The 19,169-nt window shown below is 38.5% G+C and overlaps 1 protein-coding gene, 1 non-coding gene and 1 pseudogene across 5 annotated transcripts; 2 read left to right on the top strand and 1 right to left on the bottom strand.

Moving 5' to 3' along the window:
- Positions 1–376: 376 nt before the first annotated feature.
- LOC135619579 (histone deacetylase 15-like) lies at positions 377–16,258 on the top strand. Of its 4 annotated transcripts, XM_065121723.1 has the most exons (18): positions 381–578; positions 2,123–2,138; positions 2,246–2,449; positions 2,881–2,986; positions 4,290–4,351; positions 6,230–6,305; positions 6,441–6,505; positions 6,873–6,928; positions 7,571–7,694; positions 7,856–7,981; positions 8,122–8,172; positions 9,450–9,518; positions 10,368–10,476; positions 11,117–11,196; positions 12,459–12,541; positions 12,633–12,678; positions 13,658–13,826; positions 15,820–16,258. In XM_065121723.1, the coding sequence occupies exons 4-18, from the start codon at positions 2,956–2,958 to the stop codon at positions 15,954–15,956; spliced, it is 1,284 nt and encodes a 427-aa protein (XP_064977795.1). In that variant the 5' UTR covers positions 381–578; positions 2,123–2,138; positions 2,246–2,449; positions 2,881–2,955; the 3' UTR covers positions 15,957–16,258. The 4 variants fall into 4 exon arrangements, with proteins under 4 accessions (XP_064977793.1, XP_064977792.1, XP_064977791.1 ...); XM_065121721.1 differs by having other exon boundaries at positions 377–578; positions 2,123–2,735; positions 15,828–16,258; XM_065121720.1 differs by having other exon boundaries at positions 377–578; positions 2,130–2,735.
- A 402-nt stretch (positions 16,259–16,660) lies between these two features.
- Positions 16,661–16,732, bottom strand: TRNAG-UCC (transfer RNA glycine (anticodon UCC)). The gene has a single exon. It is a non-coding gene; the product is annotated as a tRNA-Gly (tRNA).
- Positions 16,676–18,294, top strand: LOC135619580 (carboxylesterase 15-like; annotated as a pseudogene).
- Positions 18,295–19,169: the final 875 nt, after the last annotated feature.

Here is a 19,169-nt window from a genome sequence, read left to right on the forward strand (position 1 = left end):
ATAAAATAAATATTTTTACTTAAAATTATATATATTATTATATTAATAATTTATTATGAATAAATATATCACGTAAGTAAACTTTATCGTTTGTTAATTTAAACTTTGACGAAAAGAATTTATATATTACGTTTTTTTAAATGAACCTTAACCCAAAAGTTATTGATATCGATCTTTATCAGCTTCATTTCATAACATTAGTTAGGATCCAATATTTTCAGGTCGGATCCTACGTGGATTTGATCCGATAATATCCCTAATATCTTGTTCTTTTTAGTTCCTTGGCCTACGTCCGTTCGGGTCGGATTCGCGTATAGGGTGGATCCGTCTCACCAAATCTTCGATGATCTTGGACCATTGGATCGAGTATGAACGATCCGAAAGCTCTGAAACGAAAGAGCCCTCTCTCGCCGTCCTGCCCTAACTCAGGATCCCACCACGCCCGGCGACGCCCCCAAAACCCTAATCGCCTCGGTCTGGTCCTCCCGTCCTCTACCGTCGCCGGCTGCCTTCCCGGTCGCTGATCCGTTGGCCCAAAGACCTTTTCCTTCTTCCGGAGCTCGATCTCGACACCGCAGGTTCGATCGCTTCGTGATCTACTGATATTTTCTTTCCTCTTCGTCTTCGCGAATCCTTTTCGGTCATCGTTGACGAAGATCGTGTATTGATGTTTGGTTTCAAGAAATCCGATGTTTCTTGGTGCTGATATATGAAACTGGGATTGCGAGTGAAGTTTTTTTGATCCGTGATCTTGCTTTCGGATCCAAAAGTTGTAAGATAAAGATCAACGTGCTTGTGTTACCCTTACTCTTTTAAAAGCGCAATCCATCTCTTTAGGACTAAGGGAAAAATAGGAGAAAGACATAGGTGTTTTGATCAGACAAGGAAGTCGTTTTAGTTTTCTTGATTTTGTCGCGAACCTGTCAAAGGCTTCTTCGTCGACCCATGAATCTTTTTGTGTAGCAATGGAAGTTGGTCTAACGTTCTGCCTAGAAACTGCTCCGTTGTTTCTTGATGCATCGTCATTGAAGTTTTCTTGATCTGTGATCTTAATTTCGAATTCAAAAGTTGCGTAATAGAAGATGGACACCTTCGGGTTACTCTAAATTTTTTAAAGACGTAATCAATCTTTTTTGGAGTTAAGCGGAAGATATGCGAGAGAAATATAAGTTTTACTCAGATGAAGAGATCATTTTGGTTTTCTTGGTTTGTTGCAAACCCTCCTCAGCAACCCATGTCTTTTCTTGTATGATACCCAGAGTTGGTCTAACGATCTTCCTAGACCAACTTCACAAACACTAATTGCTGATTCGAATATGCAAGAATAGCGAGGACTGTAAGATTATTTTTCACAATGAAGAAGATGGCACGGCTGAAAATAGAAGTAGGGTTGCCTTTTTTCTTTCCTCTTTGCTGTAGCATAATATCATCATAGAGGGACGTGGATTGGGATAGTCCATAATTCCATCTCTGAACTCTTGCCTTTTTTCAAGGAAGAAAAAGAAAGTTTCATCAAGTGTAGGTGTTAATAAAAAGAAAGTATCTGGACTCATCGAGACAGTGTTAATAAAAAAACAGTTGACAGATGTACACCAAAAACAAGTAAGCATCATACAATGCAAATTGCTTCCAATTCTGATGGAGCCATTGCACAAGAAACGGAATTTGATGTGGATATAGGTCCTAGGATATAGGTCCTAGGAGCCTGATTCAGTTGTTTGCACTTACAGCACCAAGGTCATTCTGTTATCTGTTTTCTTATGCCTGTCTTCTTGCAGTTTGCATCTTGTAACTAAGTTTGCAAGTGTACCACTAGTATGGTTAAATCGTTGGTACTAGTCTATACATGTAGTTGTTCCTCTTCCCATCACAAGCTGGAATTGTTATTTGTGTTTCTTTTACTCATTGTTAACAATGATGATTTAAATGAATTTTATAAATTTCTTCATTGTATGAAAAGAAGTAAATTCTTTGTTAGTTCCCAAAAGCTTGCCATTCTTATTGTGAAAATATTTTTTAATGGTTCACACTGCTGCCATCTAATCTTTTTAAAACATATTTATTTTGAGTGGTTTTTTGTTTCTTTTGCTCTTCAGTTTCTAACATATTAGTTGTATTCTAGCTTTCAGGATGCTATGGTAAATGAACACTCTACTTACCACTTAAAGAGATAAAATTCTTCCGACATTTTTATGGCTTCTGAGACAATTTGTGCAAGTGATCAAAGGGGTGGAAATTTTTGCAGAGAAAGTAAAGGACATAATGAAATTAATCCAGGAGAATCTCAAAAGAGCTTCTCTTGCTCATGTGAATGCCATGGAAAATCGGCTTCTCAGGCCAGGAATGGCTCTGTGAGTTTTGGTGAAAGATTTCACAAAGATCATTTGGGTGATCATAGTGGTGGCTTGTTAAATGAGAAGTCCAACCAAACAGATGTTGGTTCAGAAAGGTTAGTGGGTGTATCATTATCAGATGTGAGAACTGTTACCAATGCTTCTGAAAAGGCTTGTCTGCATGAAAAGCATGAAAGCTGTGTTGCATGCAATTCTATACAACTGCAACAATATATGAAGCAGCAAAGGAACAATACATTGCAAGATCTGTATTTTCGAGAAGAGTACGATGATGATGATGATGATGACAGCGACTGGGAACCAGTCAGTCCCTTTGTCATCAAAAAATGGTTTTGTGCTAATTGTACAATGCCAAACTTTGATGATGTTTGTCATTGTGAAGTATGTTCACTTTTTCTTTGTTCTCATTTTCTGTTCACGAAAGTGCATGCTTGACCATTGATATGATGACCTCCCATCTGGGATGATATTCAGTTTAGTTGGTTCCAACAATCTTTCCACTGAGCCTTGTAACTTCATCTCGAAGGTATGCGGAGAGGATAGGGAGTGCGAGTTCTTTAGATTTGATCCTATCGATTCTCTTATTGGGCAGGAAGCTCAGATGTCTAATGAGACAGATGCAGGAAGCTCAGGTATGTGCTACTGCTAGTCTATTTATCCTTTCACAGCTCCTATTTATTTTTTGGTGAAATTTTTTTATTTATAGATTGACTTTTCTTGCAAGCTTTTGAGAATTTTGTTGATGGTCATGACCTTGATGTTTTATTAATCTTCCATTTTGGACATAGTTATTTGAGACAGTAAATTGTCAGTCAGAGATCAATTGGTATGTAGTTTAAAATGAACACATCTATATATGGTCAGTAAATACATTGTCTTGTGTCAATTCTCCTGATGGACTTTGAATTGGCAATATTTGAATACTTTATTACTTTAGAATTGCAGAAGTTGTTCCAACAAAAAAAAAAAAGGAAAATTGCTGGTCCCCTTTTGTGGCCTGTGATATTGCTTATTTAATGCAAACTAGTGCACCGGTAAAAGAGTATTCTTTTTTTAGGTTATGTGGACTACAGGTGCAAATTACATTATTTGCAGGGTTGGAAACTGTTCTCACTTCCCTCTATTTCTTAATAAGCCTAAGCAGCAAGAATGGTATCTAGTGATTAAGAAGCTTTGACTATGTGTTTGTTCCATGATATTGTGTTGGTGGTACTGCTTCATCTGAAAGGTTAAGGCATCCCAAACATTTGTTTTCCTTATTTTCCATTTAGTATCACCTTTTGATTTCTTTGGGTCTTTTAACTAGGAATAAAAAAAAAGGGTTAGGTCGGATGGGCTTTTAACAATTTTATCGTATCAATTATCCCATCAGTCGAAGGCATGAATCTAATGATAATAACTCAACTTGTTCAGGAGCTCCTCCAAAAGGAAGGCTAAGCAAGATTTCAAGTTAATTTTTTTTCATCATTTGTTACTGTTTGCTTAACCACTTACTGGATCATTTTTCTGCAAGATTCTATGCCTGTAAACTTGTTGGTGTGCAAAAAGGTCTTTAAGTGTTATACTTTGTGCAAAAAGAATCTAGTGAAGTGTTTCATCAATAGGCAAGGATATTTGAGGAAATGGACTTGGTTATGGTGTAGGTCTTCTTGTTAACAGCATTACTAGTTTCATTAAGTGGTCTTTTTCTGAACCATTTTGTGGATCTTCTTGCTTTACTCTAATCTAGTAGCTATTTCATTCGATGAACCTGTTCTAGTGAACAAAATTCTTCCTTGAGTTTGCTGATGTCGTTACAAATTTACTTTTCTTTGATTCAGCTTTTGTTGCTTTAGGTGTGGTGTAACATTGTAGTAGGTTATGTCTAAAAAGATTGCACTCTGCTTTTCCAAAACATTCAACCATTTCCTAATGTGCTCTCAATTTGTTACACAGATTTGTCCTTGAAAACGAGGACAGCTATTGGTTTTGATGAGAAAATGTTGCTCCATGCGGAGGTTGGTTGACGCTTATGAGTAGTATTTTTGAATTAGTATATCTTTTTTATAGATAACTGAGTTGTTGTACATATTAATGGATCTGGACCAATCTTTCTCGTGATTATTTTGCAACCTTATTATGCTGCTATTAGCTAACAAATCTATGTTGTTGCTAAGGAAGGTTACTGCATTATTCTTGACCGGTAATGGGTGGTCCTCAAGATCATTGTCGTGGGCGTGAATGGTGGAGTCCCCTCTTGTCAGTCCCTACCATCTACTATTTGGGAAAGCAAATGGCCCCAGCCCTACTATCATATATTAGAGGGGATTATAAGAGGAGACTAGGTTTATTCGATGATGATTTGTCTTGATCCCAAACATACTTATTGGAATAGATGGCATGTTGAAAGAAGAGAAAAACAAGAAAGATTTTTTTTTTCTTTAATCAGGTTCAGAAAATGAACCAGTTATTTAAAGGCCTCTGAAAGTCAGAGGCTACTATTATTACTTTTTTTTTTGTTTGTGAGCTAAACAGCGGGCTACTGTTTGATAGGCTGGTTTCGAATTGTTTGATGGATCAGTGTTGTATATTTTAGTAGAGGATCTAGTGATTTAAAAAGCGTTAGGCGCCAAAGTCTCACAATGCCTGAGGCGCTAGGCGCCCGTCCGAGTGAAGCGAGGCGCTCCCGAATATTATAATTAAAATAATATACAACTAAATAGAAATATGCTAAACATGTTTATGAAGACCTATATTAGAATTAAACTGCTTTGTACACTTGTCATTAATTCTAAAACCTAATATATAATTTCAAAATAATAAAGATTAGAGATTTAACAATCTACTCTTAACATTAGTTAAGAGGGGGAAAAAACTGTTAACAGTAGCAGAGGGAGAAAAAACAAGAGAAAAGTGTCATCGATGGTTGATGGTGGGGAAGGAGAAGGCAGTGGTGGCAGAGGAAGCTGCGGACGACAGCAGCAGCAGTAGATGAAGCTGCGGATGACAGTCGTGGTAGTAGAGGAAGCTGCGGACAACAGCAGAAGCTGTGGACAGCAGCAGCAGCAGCAGCAGCATCAGCATTGACGACACTGACGGAAGCTGCGAACGGCGATGTTGTGGACGGAGGAAGCTTTCGAAGTGTACGTCAGTCGCGAAGGAAGCTGCTGTCCTCTCCCTCGACGATAGAAGGAACTGCCAGCAACAACGAAAGGATGGTACGAACGAAGGCTAAGTCGTCGGACCTGTTTGTCGGCGACAGAGGAGGCCTCGATCCGCTGTGTCTATGGCAGAAAGCGTCGGTGACGGAGGCAGGAGCGCTCGCTAGGGTTGATTGCTTGAGGTTGCGCGTGTGTGTGGGGGTGGCTTTTGCAGGTAAGAAAGGGGATCACTCGGGGTCGAACCAGGCCTTAAAATCTGGTTTGGTTCAACTATTTTAATCGGGCGCTCGCTCGAGGCACCCAACACCTGGGTTCGGGTGAGCGCCCAGGGGGTGCATCATTGTAGTGTGTCGCCTGGTTCACTGTAGAGGCGCTTGGGCCTCGCCTCGCCTTGCCTCACCCAAGCACCTATTTAAATCACTGAGAGGATCATTTACAATGAGCTTGAGAGTCAATGGGGTGTGCTGTCAATTATTTGATGGGTTTGGTGTGCTGAGGAGGCCTATTTTATCAGTTGGAGATACTTCTATCAGCTTATCCAACTATGTGGCCGGACATGGAACAACATGGATGCTAGTACATTGAGTGTACACATTTTGCATCCTTATCTTATGCTACTCTTTCTGTGTTTTAGTACAGAACACACAAATTTGCATGTTTGCTTTCTAATTTGTTGCTGTCATGCTGATGGACACATGTAGTAACAAATGCTTTTATCTGTGCTACTGTAATTAGGTTGAAATGAAGTCGCACCCACACCCAGAGAGGCCTGATCGTCTTAGAGCAATTGCATCTAGCCTTGCTGCTGCAGGTGATTTATGTGATTTAATTTTATGTGGTGATCATTTCTAGTTGGTATTGCTGCTAAATCTTTTGAGCTGGATGGCTTTCAGATTGTGTTTACTCCTTAAAGTTTCTGCCGGGTTAATTTTTCTTTGAAATTCAGGGATATTTCCAGGAAAGTGCTCTCTGATACCGGCTAGAGAAATAACACAAGAAGAGCTTCTTAGAGTAAGTCATTGCTTCTTTGATGACAATTATGATTTTGCTTTTATGGCCATTTACCTTCTAGTAGCTTCTGTAGGCAATTTAATATTTCTTTGATGATAATCTTGGGTTAAAATTTGTAATTTACCTGGTAGTGAAGGTCTGGTTGAGGTGTACAAGGCTCTTAATAAGCAATAGTTTGTCAAGAATGAGACAACAAAGGAAATAAATTTTACTTCCTGTGAGATCATATTCCAAATCTGATAATTTTACTTGCCCATTTTCTAGGTCAAATGATCATCTAGACCAGTTCCTTTTGAAATTGAAATAACTAATTGCCTTTTTTGTTTTGTAGAATAACCCTCTTTAAAATAAAGTTGACACCTTGCAGGTACACTCTCTGGATCACGTTGAAGCAGTTCAACACACAAGCCATATGCTTGCAAGGTGCTTACTCTTTTCTTTATTCACTTTTGTTACAACCAAGGTTCTGAATACTGTATTGTAGTAGTGTACCAATCAGTTGTTAGTACAGTATGTATCGAGCTGTATTGAGTTTACCGACACATGGTATACTAAGGTGTACCGATGTACAGCCCGTACGTAGCAGTATGGTACAGTATTGCAAACCATGGTTACAACATTCATTTTTATCACCTATCATCTTTATTATAATGTTTAATTTCTTTATTCTTCATAATGAAAGCATCAGCCAAAAAGATCTAGTTGTTGCTTGCCCTTTTCTCCTTTTTTTTTTCTGTGATATCCTTTGAACCAAGTTACTTGTTTACTGCTGGCAACTCATTTTTCAAGTCTAATTATTTGTTTATTATTTGATGACCTTTAACTGCAAAGGAAGTATGAATATCTGACATCAATACTTGACCAGCCCTCGTTTTTTCAAAGGAAAGATCCTAAAGCAAATCAACATGAAAGAAAAGGAAATTTTGATTTTTGATTATTTGATGACAACAATAATAATGATGATTTAAATGATGCATGTTCAATGCTACACTCATTTTTCTGTATTTCTTAATTAAGCTGTAAACTACTATGACGTGATATTTTCTTCCTCTTTTGAACTGATAGCTACTTCACGTCCGACACTTATGCCAATGAACATTCAGCGTGTGCTGCAAGGGTTGCAGCTGGACTCTGTTCAGATCTTGCTCGCACAATAGTGTCTGGTAGTGCCAAGAATGGTTTTGCTTTGGTATGTTGTACGTTACCATTAATTTGCAAATTGAAAATTTCAAGGATAAGTATATAATCTGGCTGAGGTTTTGCACTAATATCTCATTTATGTTAAAATTTGCAAATTGCAAGCAGATCTGCTAGTCTTTCATATGTGCTGATTATATGCTCCTATGTCAGGTTAGGCCTCCTGGGCATCATGCAGGTGTAAGACAAGCAATGGGCTTTTGCCTCCATAACAATGCTGCAGTTGCAGCATTGGCAGCCCAAAGTGCTGGTGCTAAGAAAGTCTTAATTGTTGACTGGGTAGACAATCTTTCTTTTATTATGAGTTCTGTGCTTGTCATTTTGTTGAGATTAATGAATAACATGATGGCTTTGAGTCACATGAGAAGAAGATTCTTCTGCCATTAATTAAGAAACTTGTCTTTTGTTTGTTGTTGCAGGATGTCCACCATGGCAATGGCACACAAGAGATATTTGAGGGGAACAAATCGGTGAGCCTTTAATATGAGTAACTCCATCTCTCTCATCTTTGATAATGCATCGATTGTTCTTTTTTCTCTTTTGGAGGCAACATCAGGTGTCACTTGTTAAAGATTGTTTGTATGGTAATACACACTGGAATTCATGTTGTGACAGAAACTAGTTATGTTTGTATTTTGATATCTCTTTCCTCAATATGATTTCTTGGTTAATCAGACAAAGGTAAAAGCATAAAGTCTCCTTGGTACCATTGTCTGTTAGATCTTATCACTATGTTAAGAAATAGGACAACAGACACAGTTATCATAACTAAATGGCCATGATGTCTCAAAATGAATTTAATGATAAATCATGCTCATGTATGATGTATAACTATTTTCTGTTAGTGTTTAATGCAACAACTATCGATAGAAATACAATAAGTACTGTTCTTTGGTTGGTTTAGTCATCATAAAAGTTGATGTCAGCTTTACTGTCTCCTGCTGCTCAAAGAAGGTCTAGAACTGATGTACCAACCTTGCACTTTTTAAATTACCTCAATTAAAGGAGAGGTAGATGTTGAGAACTATCAACCATTGCCTATTTTTTTTTTTCTATAATGCAAATAGTGATAAATCGGTAGTCTCAGCATCATCTTAAAGCCTTACAAACTTCTATCTTAAAAAGTCGGTTTGCCCCAAGTTCCTATTTCTGAACCTACTTTGTCTCTAGAATGATCACTTGATCTACATATAATATGTCGGTTAAAACTACCGAGTAGTTGTGAAATAGAGATCCTATTATCTTGTTGTGCTTATGCTATGTGAAATGTGGGTCCCAAAACTTCTCTGCATGTCCGAGAACTCCTTATCTATGCGAGTCATCCAAGAGTCCTTGCCAAATAAGGCATTGGAAGCATGTCCGAAGTCTTGTTTGATCTTTTCTTTAGTTCAAACAAGCAGATTGGTGATCTTTTGACTGTCATAGTCAAGCGGGGCTGAGGTGTCGGCGTTTCGGTTGCTTGCTGTCTAATAGGCATTAGCAACTGCAAACTGAAAGCAGAGGCAAAGTTGTGTATGCAGCACTGTCACAAAGTTAGAGAGAGACGGAACAACATAGAAGCAGATTTCAGTGTCGGTCACAACGAGGGCAGATGCGATCAAATATATAGTTAATTCTTAGCTACATTACATAATTGTTGCTGATATTGAGATTGTCTTCTCACTAGTTTCTTAGATGACTTTCTGTACTTGAACTTTGTTTATCCAATGTTGTGATTGAGTGCTAATTGCTTCTCTATGCTTTTTAGGTTTTATATATATCTTTGCATAGGCATGAAAATGGAAGATTCTATCCTGGAACTGGAGCAGTTGACGAGGTACTTTCTTTATTACAATACACTTGGACTCGGTCGAGTTTGTAGTATCATTCACTTGTGGAAATGCATACAGTTTTAGAAGATGATTAAATCAGTTCAGGTGATTGTTGTGTTGTGATGTTTGTTTCATTTTAGACCAAGTCATGGATTGCTATTTTACAACATATGAATCCATGCCAATAATGTGCTAGCATGGTACGTGCTGTGTGCCATAGCTAGATGCGTGCTTTTGAAAATGGTCTTTTAAGCTCTTTAACTCTTGTTGTTTATCAAGCATTTTGACTATTGTGAACATTATTTTTGAGCGTGTTTGGGTGATGCTTGTATTATTCTTTATTTCAAGAATTTTTTTTGAGACGGCCCAATAATGATTAAAAAAAAAGTATTATTCTTTATTTACTCAATTGAGAGTCACTGCCTAAGTCGTTAAGTTCTCCTAGAAGTCTTAAATTTTTGGGAAAAGATAGATGGTTATATTTAACCACAAACAAAAAGAAGTTGATTGGAAATTTTAAGATGAATTTCAAGGGTTTGAACACTATGTTTTGCTCTATCTGTCAATTGTCTGTTGCTACTTGTGCTTTTGGTCCATTAGTAATCTGAGTTTAGATTGATAATCTGTAATTAAAGTGCTTTAGTGATACTGTGATAGAACACCTGTCCCCAATTTTTGTTGCTGGTAAAAAATATTTTGTTTGCAGTTACATATTCAGGCTTACCGCATATGCCAACTCTCTGCTATATTTTGTATGACTAACTGTTTTGTGTTTAAGTTTTTCTTTTATATCTGATTGTGAAGAATTCAGTCGTATTATTTGGATGGCTAATTCTTGTTGCTCGAACCTGCAGGTTGGAATTATGGATGCTGAAGGATTCTCAGTTAACATTCCTTGGAGCTGTGGGGGTGTGGGAGATAATGATTACATTTATGCCTTTCAACATGTTGTACTTCCTATAGGTCATTGTTCTTACTTTCTTCTTTTTTGCTTTCCGATGATATATTTGCATGTATAAAGTAAAAAGAAAGTTATTGTTCAATCACATCTGCTCTCACTATAGATCTAAAGCCTTTTTTATTATTTGGCACTTGTAACAGTCCGTGATATAGAGTTATTATCAGTTGGTGTAAGCATGAGTGAACAGGTCATGACTGGTATTTTGCAATTTGCCCCAGTATGTTTAAGCAGGGTCAAATGGTTCCATCAAAAGATAAATGGGAATGGCCCATTATACGAGGTCTAAATATTCTGGAATCCTAGGGACTGCCAAAACATGCAACCATATCCGTACTAATAGATTTTTTTGATCTGAACCTTATCCACTCAGGTTGTGAAGGAATGTTCCCCCTCTGTTTAATTAAAAATATTTTCTTTCTTGATTTTGTGAGTTGTAAATGAAAATATCTGTGGACAACATGATTTTGTGTTAGCAGCTCATGCATATCCATCTTTTTTGTAATGTGGTCTACATTTCATGCTTGAACCTTGTCTGAACTGAGCAGCAGGTTTCATAAAATTTCTTTATCGTGCATTTTTTTGTTTGCTATATTTACAAGGAGTTGGTCCCATGTCTGACATATTGATCATGCTTAATTGCAGCTTTAGAATTTGCCCCTGATATTACAATTGTATCAGCAGGATTTGATGCAGCAAGGGGTGATCCCCTTGGTTGTTGTGATGTAAGGACTTTTCAACCTGATCATGGTTACAGTTCATATTTATGCATCACTAGGAAAGTCTCCTGGTCTTTTTGAGAACTAGCCAATTAAAAATTAGGTTGAAGAGTAGAAACTTGAATGAGTAGTCTAACTTATGGCATGTTGACTTAAAATCATCAGATGCTTATGATCAACATATGAAAACTTAGCCAAATGAGAATGCTGTTAGCCCCCAGTTTCTTGATTTATTTTTTTCTTATTTATTCTCATTTTCTCATCGGTTTTCTTTTTTATTCTATCAATTTCTTAATCGTTGAATGCTTCTTTTTGTTTTATTGTCTAAACCAATCTTTAACTGACTGTGTTATTATGTGTTTGACACTTCTTTTAACAATTTATCTGCAGATTAATAATTTTCTCCAAATAATCTTATAGTTTTGTCATGTAAACTGAGTCAAAACTTTAATATTGGGTTGGATTTACTGTTTACCTGGTACCCAAAATCCTGCAAACATTAGTCTTTGAGGTTCTTAACCTGATCCACTAAACACCTATTTGCATTAATACATGCTTCACTGTGTGAAGAAACTCCATGAAATGCCTCGTGTTGTTGGCGCATGCACAAAATGTAAAGTTGGGATGTTCTGATCAAACCAGGGAACTATATCATTTGTTTGTAAAATGGGTATTATTGAATTTTTGACCATTTTGTACTTTCGTAGGTCATGATCAAGTAAGAGAAGAGCCCACCTTCAAAATTTTTGGGTGAACAATGGTTTGCAAACTACACTAAAGTGCTTATTACATTAACAATTATCATAATTTTTTTGTCCATAAGGATGGAGAGATCTACTTATTTCAATTAGGCGATGACTTTGGGCTTTGGTTTCATGAACGACCTAACAGCATTTTACACTCGAGCAATTTTTTGTGCAACCTCTGCTTTGTATCTTGCATGTCATCCTGTTTATCTCAAAAATTGGTTCCATTCATTTTCCTCATTCTGAACTAATGATGGTTCTCCTAGGTTTTTGCAAGTGTTGTTTTACAGCTTCTTAACTAAAACATATTAGAAATCTTAGTCATATTATCAGATTGTTAAGATCTTGTTCATCTATGCGTTTCTTCAATTATTTAGCAATTGATTATCGACTACTAATTACTGTATGATTAGGAGGTATGATTACCCTGATTATGTTTTTCGAGAGTTTACTTGTTACAATTTTGCTACTACATGTTCCACTTCATTTCTCTACATTTATTTATGCATTTTTTGGTATTAGGTAACGCCTGCTGGATATGCTCAGATGACACACTTGCTTACTTCTATCTCTGAAGGAAAATTGCTGGTCATACTTGAAGGAGGGTTTGTACCTCATTCACTTGGTTGGGTTGTATTAATGTTTTTCTTTTCATTTTTAACTGTTAGTGAACTTATTTTATTTTTCCATTCACAGCTACAACCTCCGTTCAATATCCACTTCAGCTACAGCAGTGGTTAAGGTACATTCAACTGGTTAAAAGTACAAGTAATATCTTATACATTGCAGTTAGAGTAACTCTTGGCTTTCTTGTGATTATGATTGACCACAGTAATATTTTTAAATATCATTTTTTAATTTTCTGTTGATATGATTAATGAATTTGTATCATTGATAATGAGTGTGCCATCAGTATGCATTAAAGCTAAAAAAATCAAACAGCAGCTAAATAGAAGTGTCTGTCATACATGACGCAAATTACATGAGATCTATTTTGTGCATTCTTTTATTTCATTTAAGGGATGCGTGCTTTTGTTCCTTATATCAAATGTAGAACAATTACTATAAACAAATCTTTGAAGCCATTCATAGAAATCTTGGTTCTGCTGCCAACCACAAGGTATCCTCCTGTTCGAAATGTGATTATTGATGACTAAGTTATTACTGGCTTTAAGTTGAAAGCTTGATTCTCCCTCACATGGTGATAATATAGTAACTTACACTTGGCCACTCTGTGTTTCGGTATATCTTGAGATAAGGTGCATTTTGGATCTATGTCCAACAGCTCGCCGAGATAATACATAGACAAAGTACAGTCAGTTTAATAGAGAATGGATGACAATGAACTCTTTCTCAAGTATTATCATTGCAGAAATTATGTTAGCTAATGCAGTCATGCATTGATAATATTATTCTTTGAACAAAAACTGGAAAAATATTATCTTTACTTACAGGAGACTTCCTACATGTGACATTTCAGCACCTTTCTGACAAAAAGTGTATCTTATGTGATGATAGCATGATTGTTCTAATTTTTTCTGTTTGCCATAGTTTAAAAGATTACTTGGTTGTTTCACTTGTGATCTGCATCTGCCACCGAGAAGTGACAGTTTATTTTTAATCTTGCAAGTTATGACATCAAGCATACAAATGACTTTTGGTTTGCAAATTTGGCATTAGATTCATGTGCTTCATACTTCATTATCTTTCTAACTTAACAGGTGTTACTTGGTGACAATCCTTATTGTGAGATGAGTGACATCGTGCCTTCAAGAGCAGGCCTGCAAACTATTCTTCAAGTCTTGAAAGTTCAGTTGAAGTATTGGCCAATTTTAAAAGCAACCTATCTGGTGCTACAGTCACAATGGGGCCTCGTTGCTTCTGATAACAGTGAGTGGCTATGTTCAATATTACATTTGTGATCCAATAACCATGTATAATATGCTTGCTCAAAGGAGTAGGATCGAATTATGAGGATACAATTTAGCGAAGTTGATTTGTATTTCCACCAAAATTTATCTCTACTAAAACTTTGAGTTGGGCGGACGACAATGGACACAGATTCTCTCTTTTCTATGACTTATATTTCTGGAAGCTCAAAGGAGAAGAATGGAGCCATCTCCTCCTTTTTCTTCTTGAAGGAATTCTCTGTTTCTATAGACCTTTGCCTCTTGCTTAGTTTCATGTTATTTATGCTAACATCTTTGGAGGTCTTCACCTCTGTCATGATCTGCAGACTTTCTTCTCATAGGCTTGAAGCATACATCTTCTAGCGCTCAACTTTTATGTGCATGTTATGCTTGCAACTACCCATACTCATGTTGAATTTCGTGGAGGCCTTTCCAACAATATTAGGACTAATTGTGAATACTTATTTGATGATAAATATGTTTCCTTATCTAGCTTTTAATCTTTAACTTTGATCACACTACTCGATGTTGAGGGTTTACACTAGTGAGTTGGTCATGAGAAAATTTTGAATTGTTGATGTATACCACTTGAGCTTAATTTATACTATATACCTGATTTATAATGTTGGGAAACAGCAGAGTTGATGGTGATCTGAATGATGTTAGCATTATTTATTTTGATATTTCATCTGTGCATCATGACCAATTATATGATTAAAGTATTTTCTATTGAGATCCCACGGAAAATGGTGACAAACTGATTGCTGGGATGCATCTAGATAGTAGAAATTAAGGATTTGGTAGAAGAAAGAGTGGTTGTTGGTGCACAGGATTGAAGTTATGTGCTACTTTTATACGATGTCAAAGAACATGTACTACTGAAAAAGAACATGTTAAGTGCAACAGAAGAAAAACTAGATGGTTAAGGTGGAGATGGACATTGGGAAATTTGTGTGATCAACGAGTGTCCTTTAGATTGGAGAATTTTTATAAGTTAGTAACAATTCGGATTTTAATATAAGGGTGATTAAGTAGCAATGTGTACGAAAAGTTGAGGGCATCAAAGAGCTGTTGGATTAAGTTGAAGGATTAAATTTGTAAGCGTTTGATGCATAGTGTAAAGTCTAAATGCTTCTTTTCGGCATTATTCTTCCTGAGAAATTTAAGAGAAACATGTGATTTTTAGTGGATGATGAATTACTAGTGGGAAGAAATTATAGAACATGAGGACCAAGTAACTTATGTAGGCCCTTTTTTGGATGAGCTAAGATCTAGGAGTAATTTCTACAATATGAGGATTCATTGTTTGGATATTGTCTGAGATGTTCAACAGTGTAGTAGGAAAACATCTTTTCTTACTTTGTGCTCTTTGCTACTAGTACCGTTTAAACTTTAGATCTTTCTGTCGCTAATATATAAACAGTTCCTGCAAAAATCTGCAGATCCATCATATGAGTGGTTTATGATTACTTGTCAGTGTCTGTAGTTATAGTAGTCACTATCATGTTAGAACATGGAGTTTGATCGGTTGCTTAAACATGTCTATATATATCTTTTTTCCTTTTTTTAAAATGTTTGGATCAACTCAAATGTTGTTACTATCAAGGTTATAGCATTTTCATGAACTTGTAATATATGGATTTTTATCCTTCTTTTGTCAAAATGTGGAGGCATTTTTGCTCCTCTCCTTGAGTTACAACCGAAATATCTTCTCCAGAAGTTGCTATCTATATCTTTGAGTCAAGACATTTTGGGCTCAAAATTAATGTTGCCCATGGGACAAAAATTAAGATCTGATAAGAGATGCTAAGTATGGTTACAGTGGATGGTTTTCACTTCTGTATGTTGCTGCAACACTAGAACTATCCATGTTGATCATTATATTAACCATTATTATTCTTACATTACTTTAAAGTTTGATTGTTGATTGAAGTTCCTTTCTCTCGGATCAAACATTTTTTTGCTGCTGTTAGGAGACCAGATGAAGAAGAGGAGGCATCTGGTTGGACCAGTGTGGTGGAAATGGGGAAGTAAGAGGTTCGTGTATGAACTATTTTATGGCAGGCCACATTCAAGACATGTACATGTCAAAAGAATGAGACTTGGTTGATATTGCAAGGAAGGCGAAGCATGCAGATGTAAGGATTTTGCTGGTGGATGATGCTGCTGGAAACAACCAAGATTATCCGAAGATTGTTTGATGGACAAGTTCTCAGCACATGTCATCTGCCAAAGTCTAGCTTAGGATTTTGCTCGTTGCTGTAGGATATGTCCTTTTTCGAAATGTTTAACTAACAGAAACCAAAGCTTTATGGGAGCAAACCATTGTAATTTATCGTTGCTGTGTTTTCAGCGTGGTGGTGTTTAGTTTTCAAAAAGAAGCCCGTAAGAGAGCTCATATTTTAGGCTTTATTCCTTGCTATCACTTTTCCCTGTTGGAGAATGTCGAAACAAGGTTGCCTGAATCGAAGACATGCTCTGAATGAGAGCCACCATCTGGGAGTACAAAAAGTTCTCGATATCTGAGACCATGGCAAAGGAGAGTCGTGTAAGGTGTTCGCCTCATCATCCTCTCTCTGGCTGATACTTGCTAATTCTTGCATTTTGATTTGTGTTAATCGTAGCTTCATTTCTAAATGGGGTTCACAGTGACCCACTCCAATGTTTCCTTGTGTTTGATTAAAAAATAATTAAACATATCATAAACGGCAGAAGAATTTAATGGTGGGTTGATCAATCCGATTCATCATGTGATTAGTTGGTTGTATCTGTATGATCGGAGAACATTTAACAAAAATTATTGTGGAAAGAAACTGCGTTTGCCGGGAATCGAACCCGGATCTATTGCTTGGAAGGCAATTATCCTAACCTTTGGACTACAAACGCTGTTCGAACTTGTCTTCTGTGTTTCTTTATGTAACAGAAAGACTAAATTCCAAAACCTGCCGGAATCATACCATATTATTAATTGGTCGTAGCGTGGTTCCTCGCGTGGGCTCCTTCCCTGCCTCATTCTTACCACCGCCACCACTGCTTCCGCCGCCATGGCCCCCTCCGACTCCCCTGCTATTCCTTCTCCTCACGTCGTAGAGGACTGCCGCGGTATCCTCCGTGTCCTCAGCGATGGCTCCATCCTCCGCTCGCCGAACCCCACCCACCACCCCCCCCTCTCGCGAGGATGGTGCTGTCCCCGTCGATTGGAAGGACGTCCGGTTCTCCTCCTACGACCTCCACCTTCGCCTGTACAAGCCCCGAAATCTCCCCCTGGGCCCCGCCACCAAGTTTCCCGTCTTCTACTACTTCCACGGCGGAGGCTACTGCCTCGGCGCCCGCGATTGGCCGGCTTCCACAACTGCTGCCTTCGCCCCTGAACACCGCCTCCCTGCCGCCGCCCTCCTTTGGCTCCGCTCCCAGGCCGGCGCCGCCGACCCCTGGCTCGCTGAATTGGCTGACCTCGGCCGGGTCTTCGTCTCTGGCTAGTCGGCCGGCAGGAACATCGCCCACCACCTCGCCGTCCGGCTCAGCTCGCCCGAAGGCCGCGCCAAGCTGGGACCGGTCCTGGTGCGCGGGTTCGTCCTACTGCTGCCCCTTTTTGGCGGAGCGCAGCAGACAAGGTCGGAGACGGAGTGCCCCCAGGACGCAATGCTGAGCCAGGAGCTGAGCGACCGTACTGGCGGTTCCGGCGGGGGCGAAGGCGGATCACCCGGCGTCGAACCCGTTCGGGCTGGGCGCGCCGAGCCTGGAGATAGCGGAGCTGGGTCCGATGCTGGTGGTGGCGGCAGAGAGGGGCTTGCTGAGGGACCGGACGCTGGAGTACGCGAGGTGGCTGAAGGAGTGGGGAAACCGGTGGAGGTGGTGGAGGTCGAGGGGCAGCAGCACGGGTTCTTCGGCCTGTCCGAACCGGTCTGCTGATCGAGGTCATCAAACAAATAATTGATTCATAGTAGTTATCTAGATAATTATCATAATTTAATAGTTATCTATATAGTTATCTAGATAGTTATCATGATCTAAATATCATAGGATAATTTTTATAATTACCTCAATCACGAGTGAGATAATTACTACTGGGTTCTATAAATAGGACGAGAATACTAAGTGTTTTATGTCAATCATTTTATTTTAAATACTAGATCAATTTTTTTAATCTAAAAGATTCTTTTTACTCACATCGTAGTATTCAATTATTTCTTTGTTCCTCCATCCCAACATACAAGGTTGAAGATCAATGAAACCTTTGTTGATAAGGGTGTTACGGTAATTGTTATCACTGTGTCTATGTAACTCATGAGAGAGGATATGAGATGAGCTATTTTAGCAAGGAAAACCTTAGCACCCTTCCAATATATCCTGGTGATATGACAGCTACAGTTTGTCTACTCTTATCTGGAAGAAATCACAGAACTTGTCAGCTTGTTGTTACTCCTGATGACATCCGGATTCCAAAATTAGAGGATGTTAAGATCAAGTTTAGTTCATGTCATCATGTCTTGCTTAATAATGCTGCAAGTCGACTGCCAGGGAAAGCGTCAGCTCTACTAACTCATTTTGTCGCCCGGACTGAGCAAGTCACACAAGCAAAAGTATAGAAACCCTCGCCAACTCAATGCAGTTGTTATAAGGGATCAGTCCACTCGGTCCCGGCTTCCCAAAAAGAGCTTGCAAGACCAGTTCTAGTTGACACATTAATGGCCGACAATATGATTTGCCTCCTTGATATCTTCTTTTTGGATGATTGCAGGACGGATCACTTCTTGTCTTACTCATAGCCGTTAAAAGGTCAAACAAGGAATGTCATCCTGATCACGCAGCGTCAATACTGGCCTTAGAATGGCACATCAGTTAGCTGCCTCCATTAATTGCCCATGATGAATAAGGTAAGAGGGACTCTCACTAATCCTCGTTAGGTGTCCAGGTATAAAAATCAAGTTCCAGACCAAACAAGGGCAAGCGGGTGAACACTATACTTTCTTGAATACTATTAACTCTCTCCACCCCTATCCTTCTGACGTAAGCATTGAAGGGGTCACGTCGAGATAACTCTCGGTATTGACCTATGGTGCAGGATCTTTGACGTAAAAAATGAGATACTGTGAGACGACTTTGTCATAAGTAGGAAGCTCTCTACACCAACTCTCTATGTCGACACCTCACACTAACCCTCATAGGCCGGCTCTCCACGCTTGCCCTCTACATCGGTGCCTCACGTTAGCTCCCCGTAGGCCAGCTCTCTATGTCGGCACCTCACACTTGCCCTCGTAGGCCAGCTCTCCACACCAGCTCGCGCCTCACACCAGCCCTCGCATGCCAACTCCATTCTGTT

The sequence above is a fragment of the Musa acuminata genome, chromosome BXJ2-8 (genome assembly GCF_036884655.1).
Source record: "Musa acuminata AAA Group cultivar baxijiao chromosome BXJ2-8, Cavendish_Baxijiao_AAA, whole genome shotgun sequence".
Lineage (NCBI taxonomy): Eukaryota > Viridiplantae > Streptophyta > Magnoliopsida > Zingiberales > Musaceae > Musa > Musa acuminata.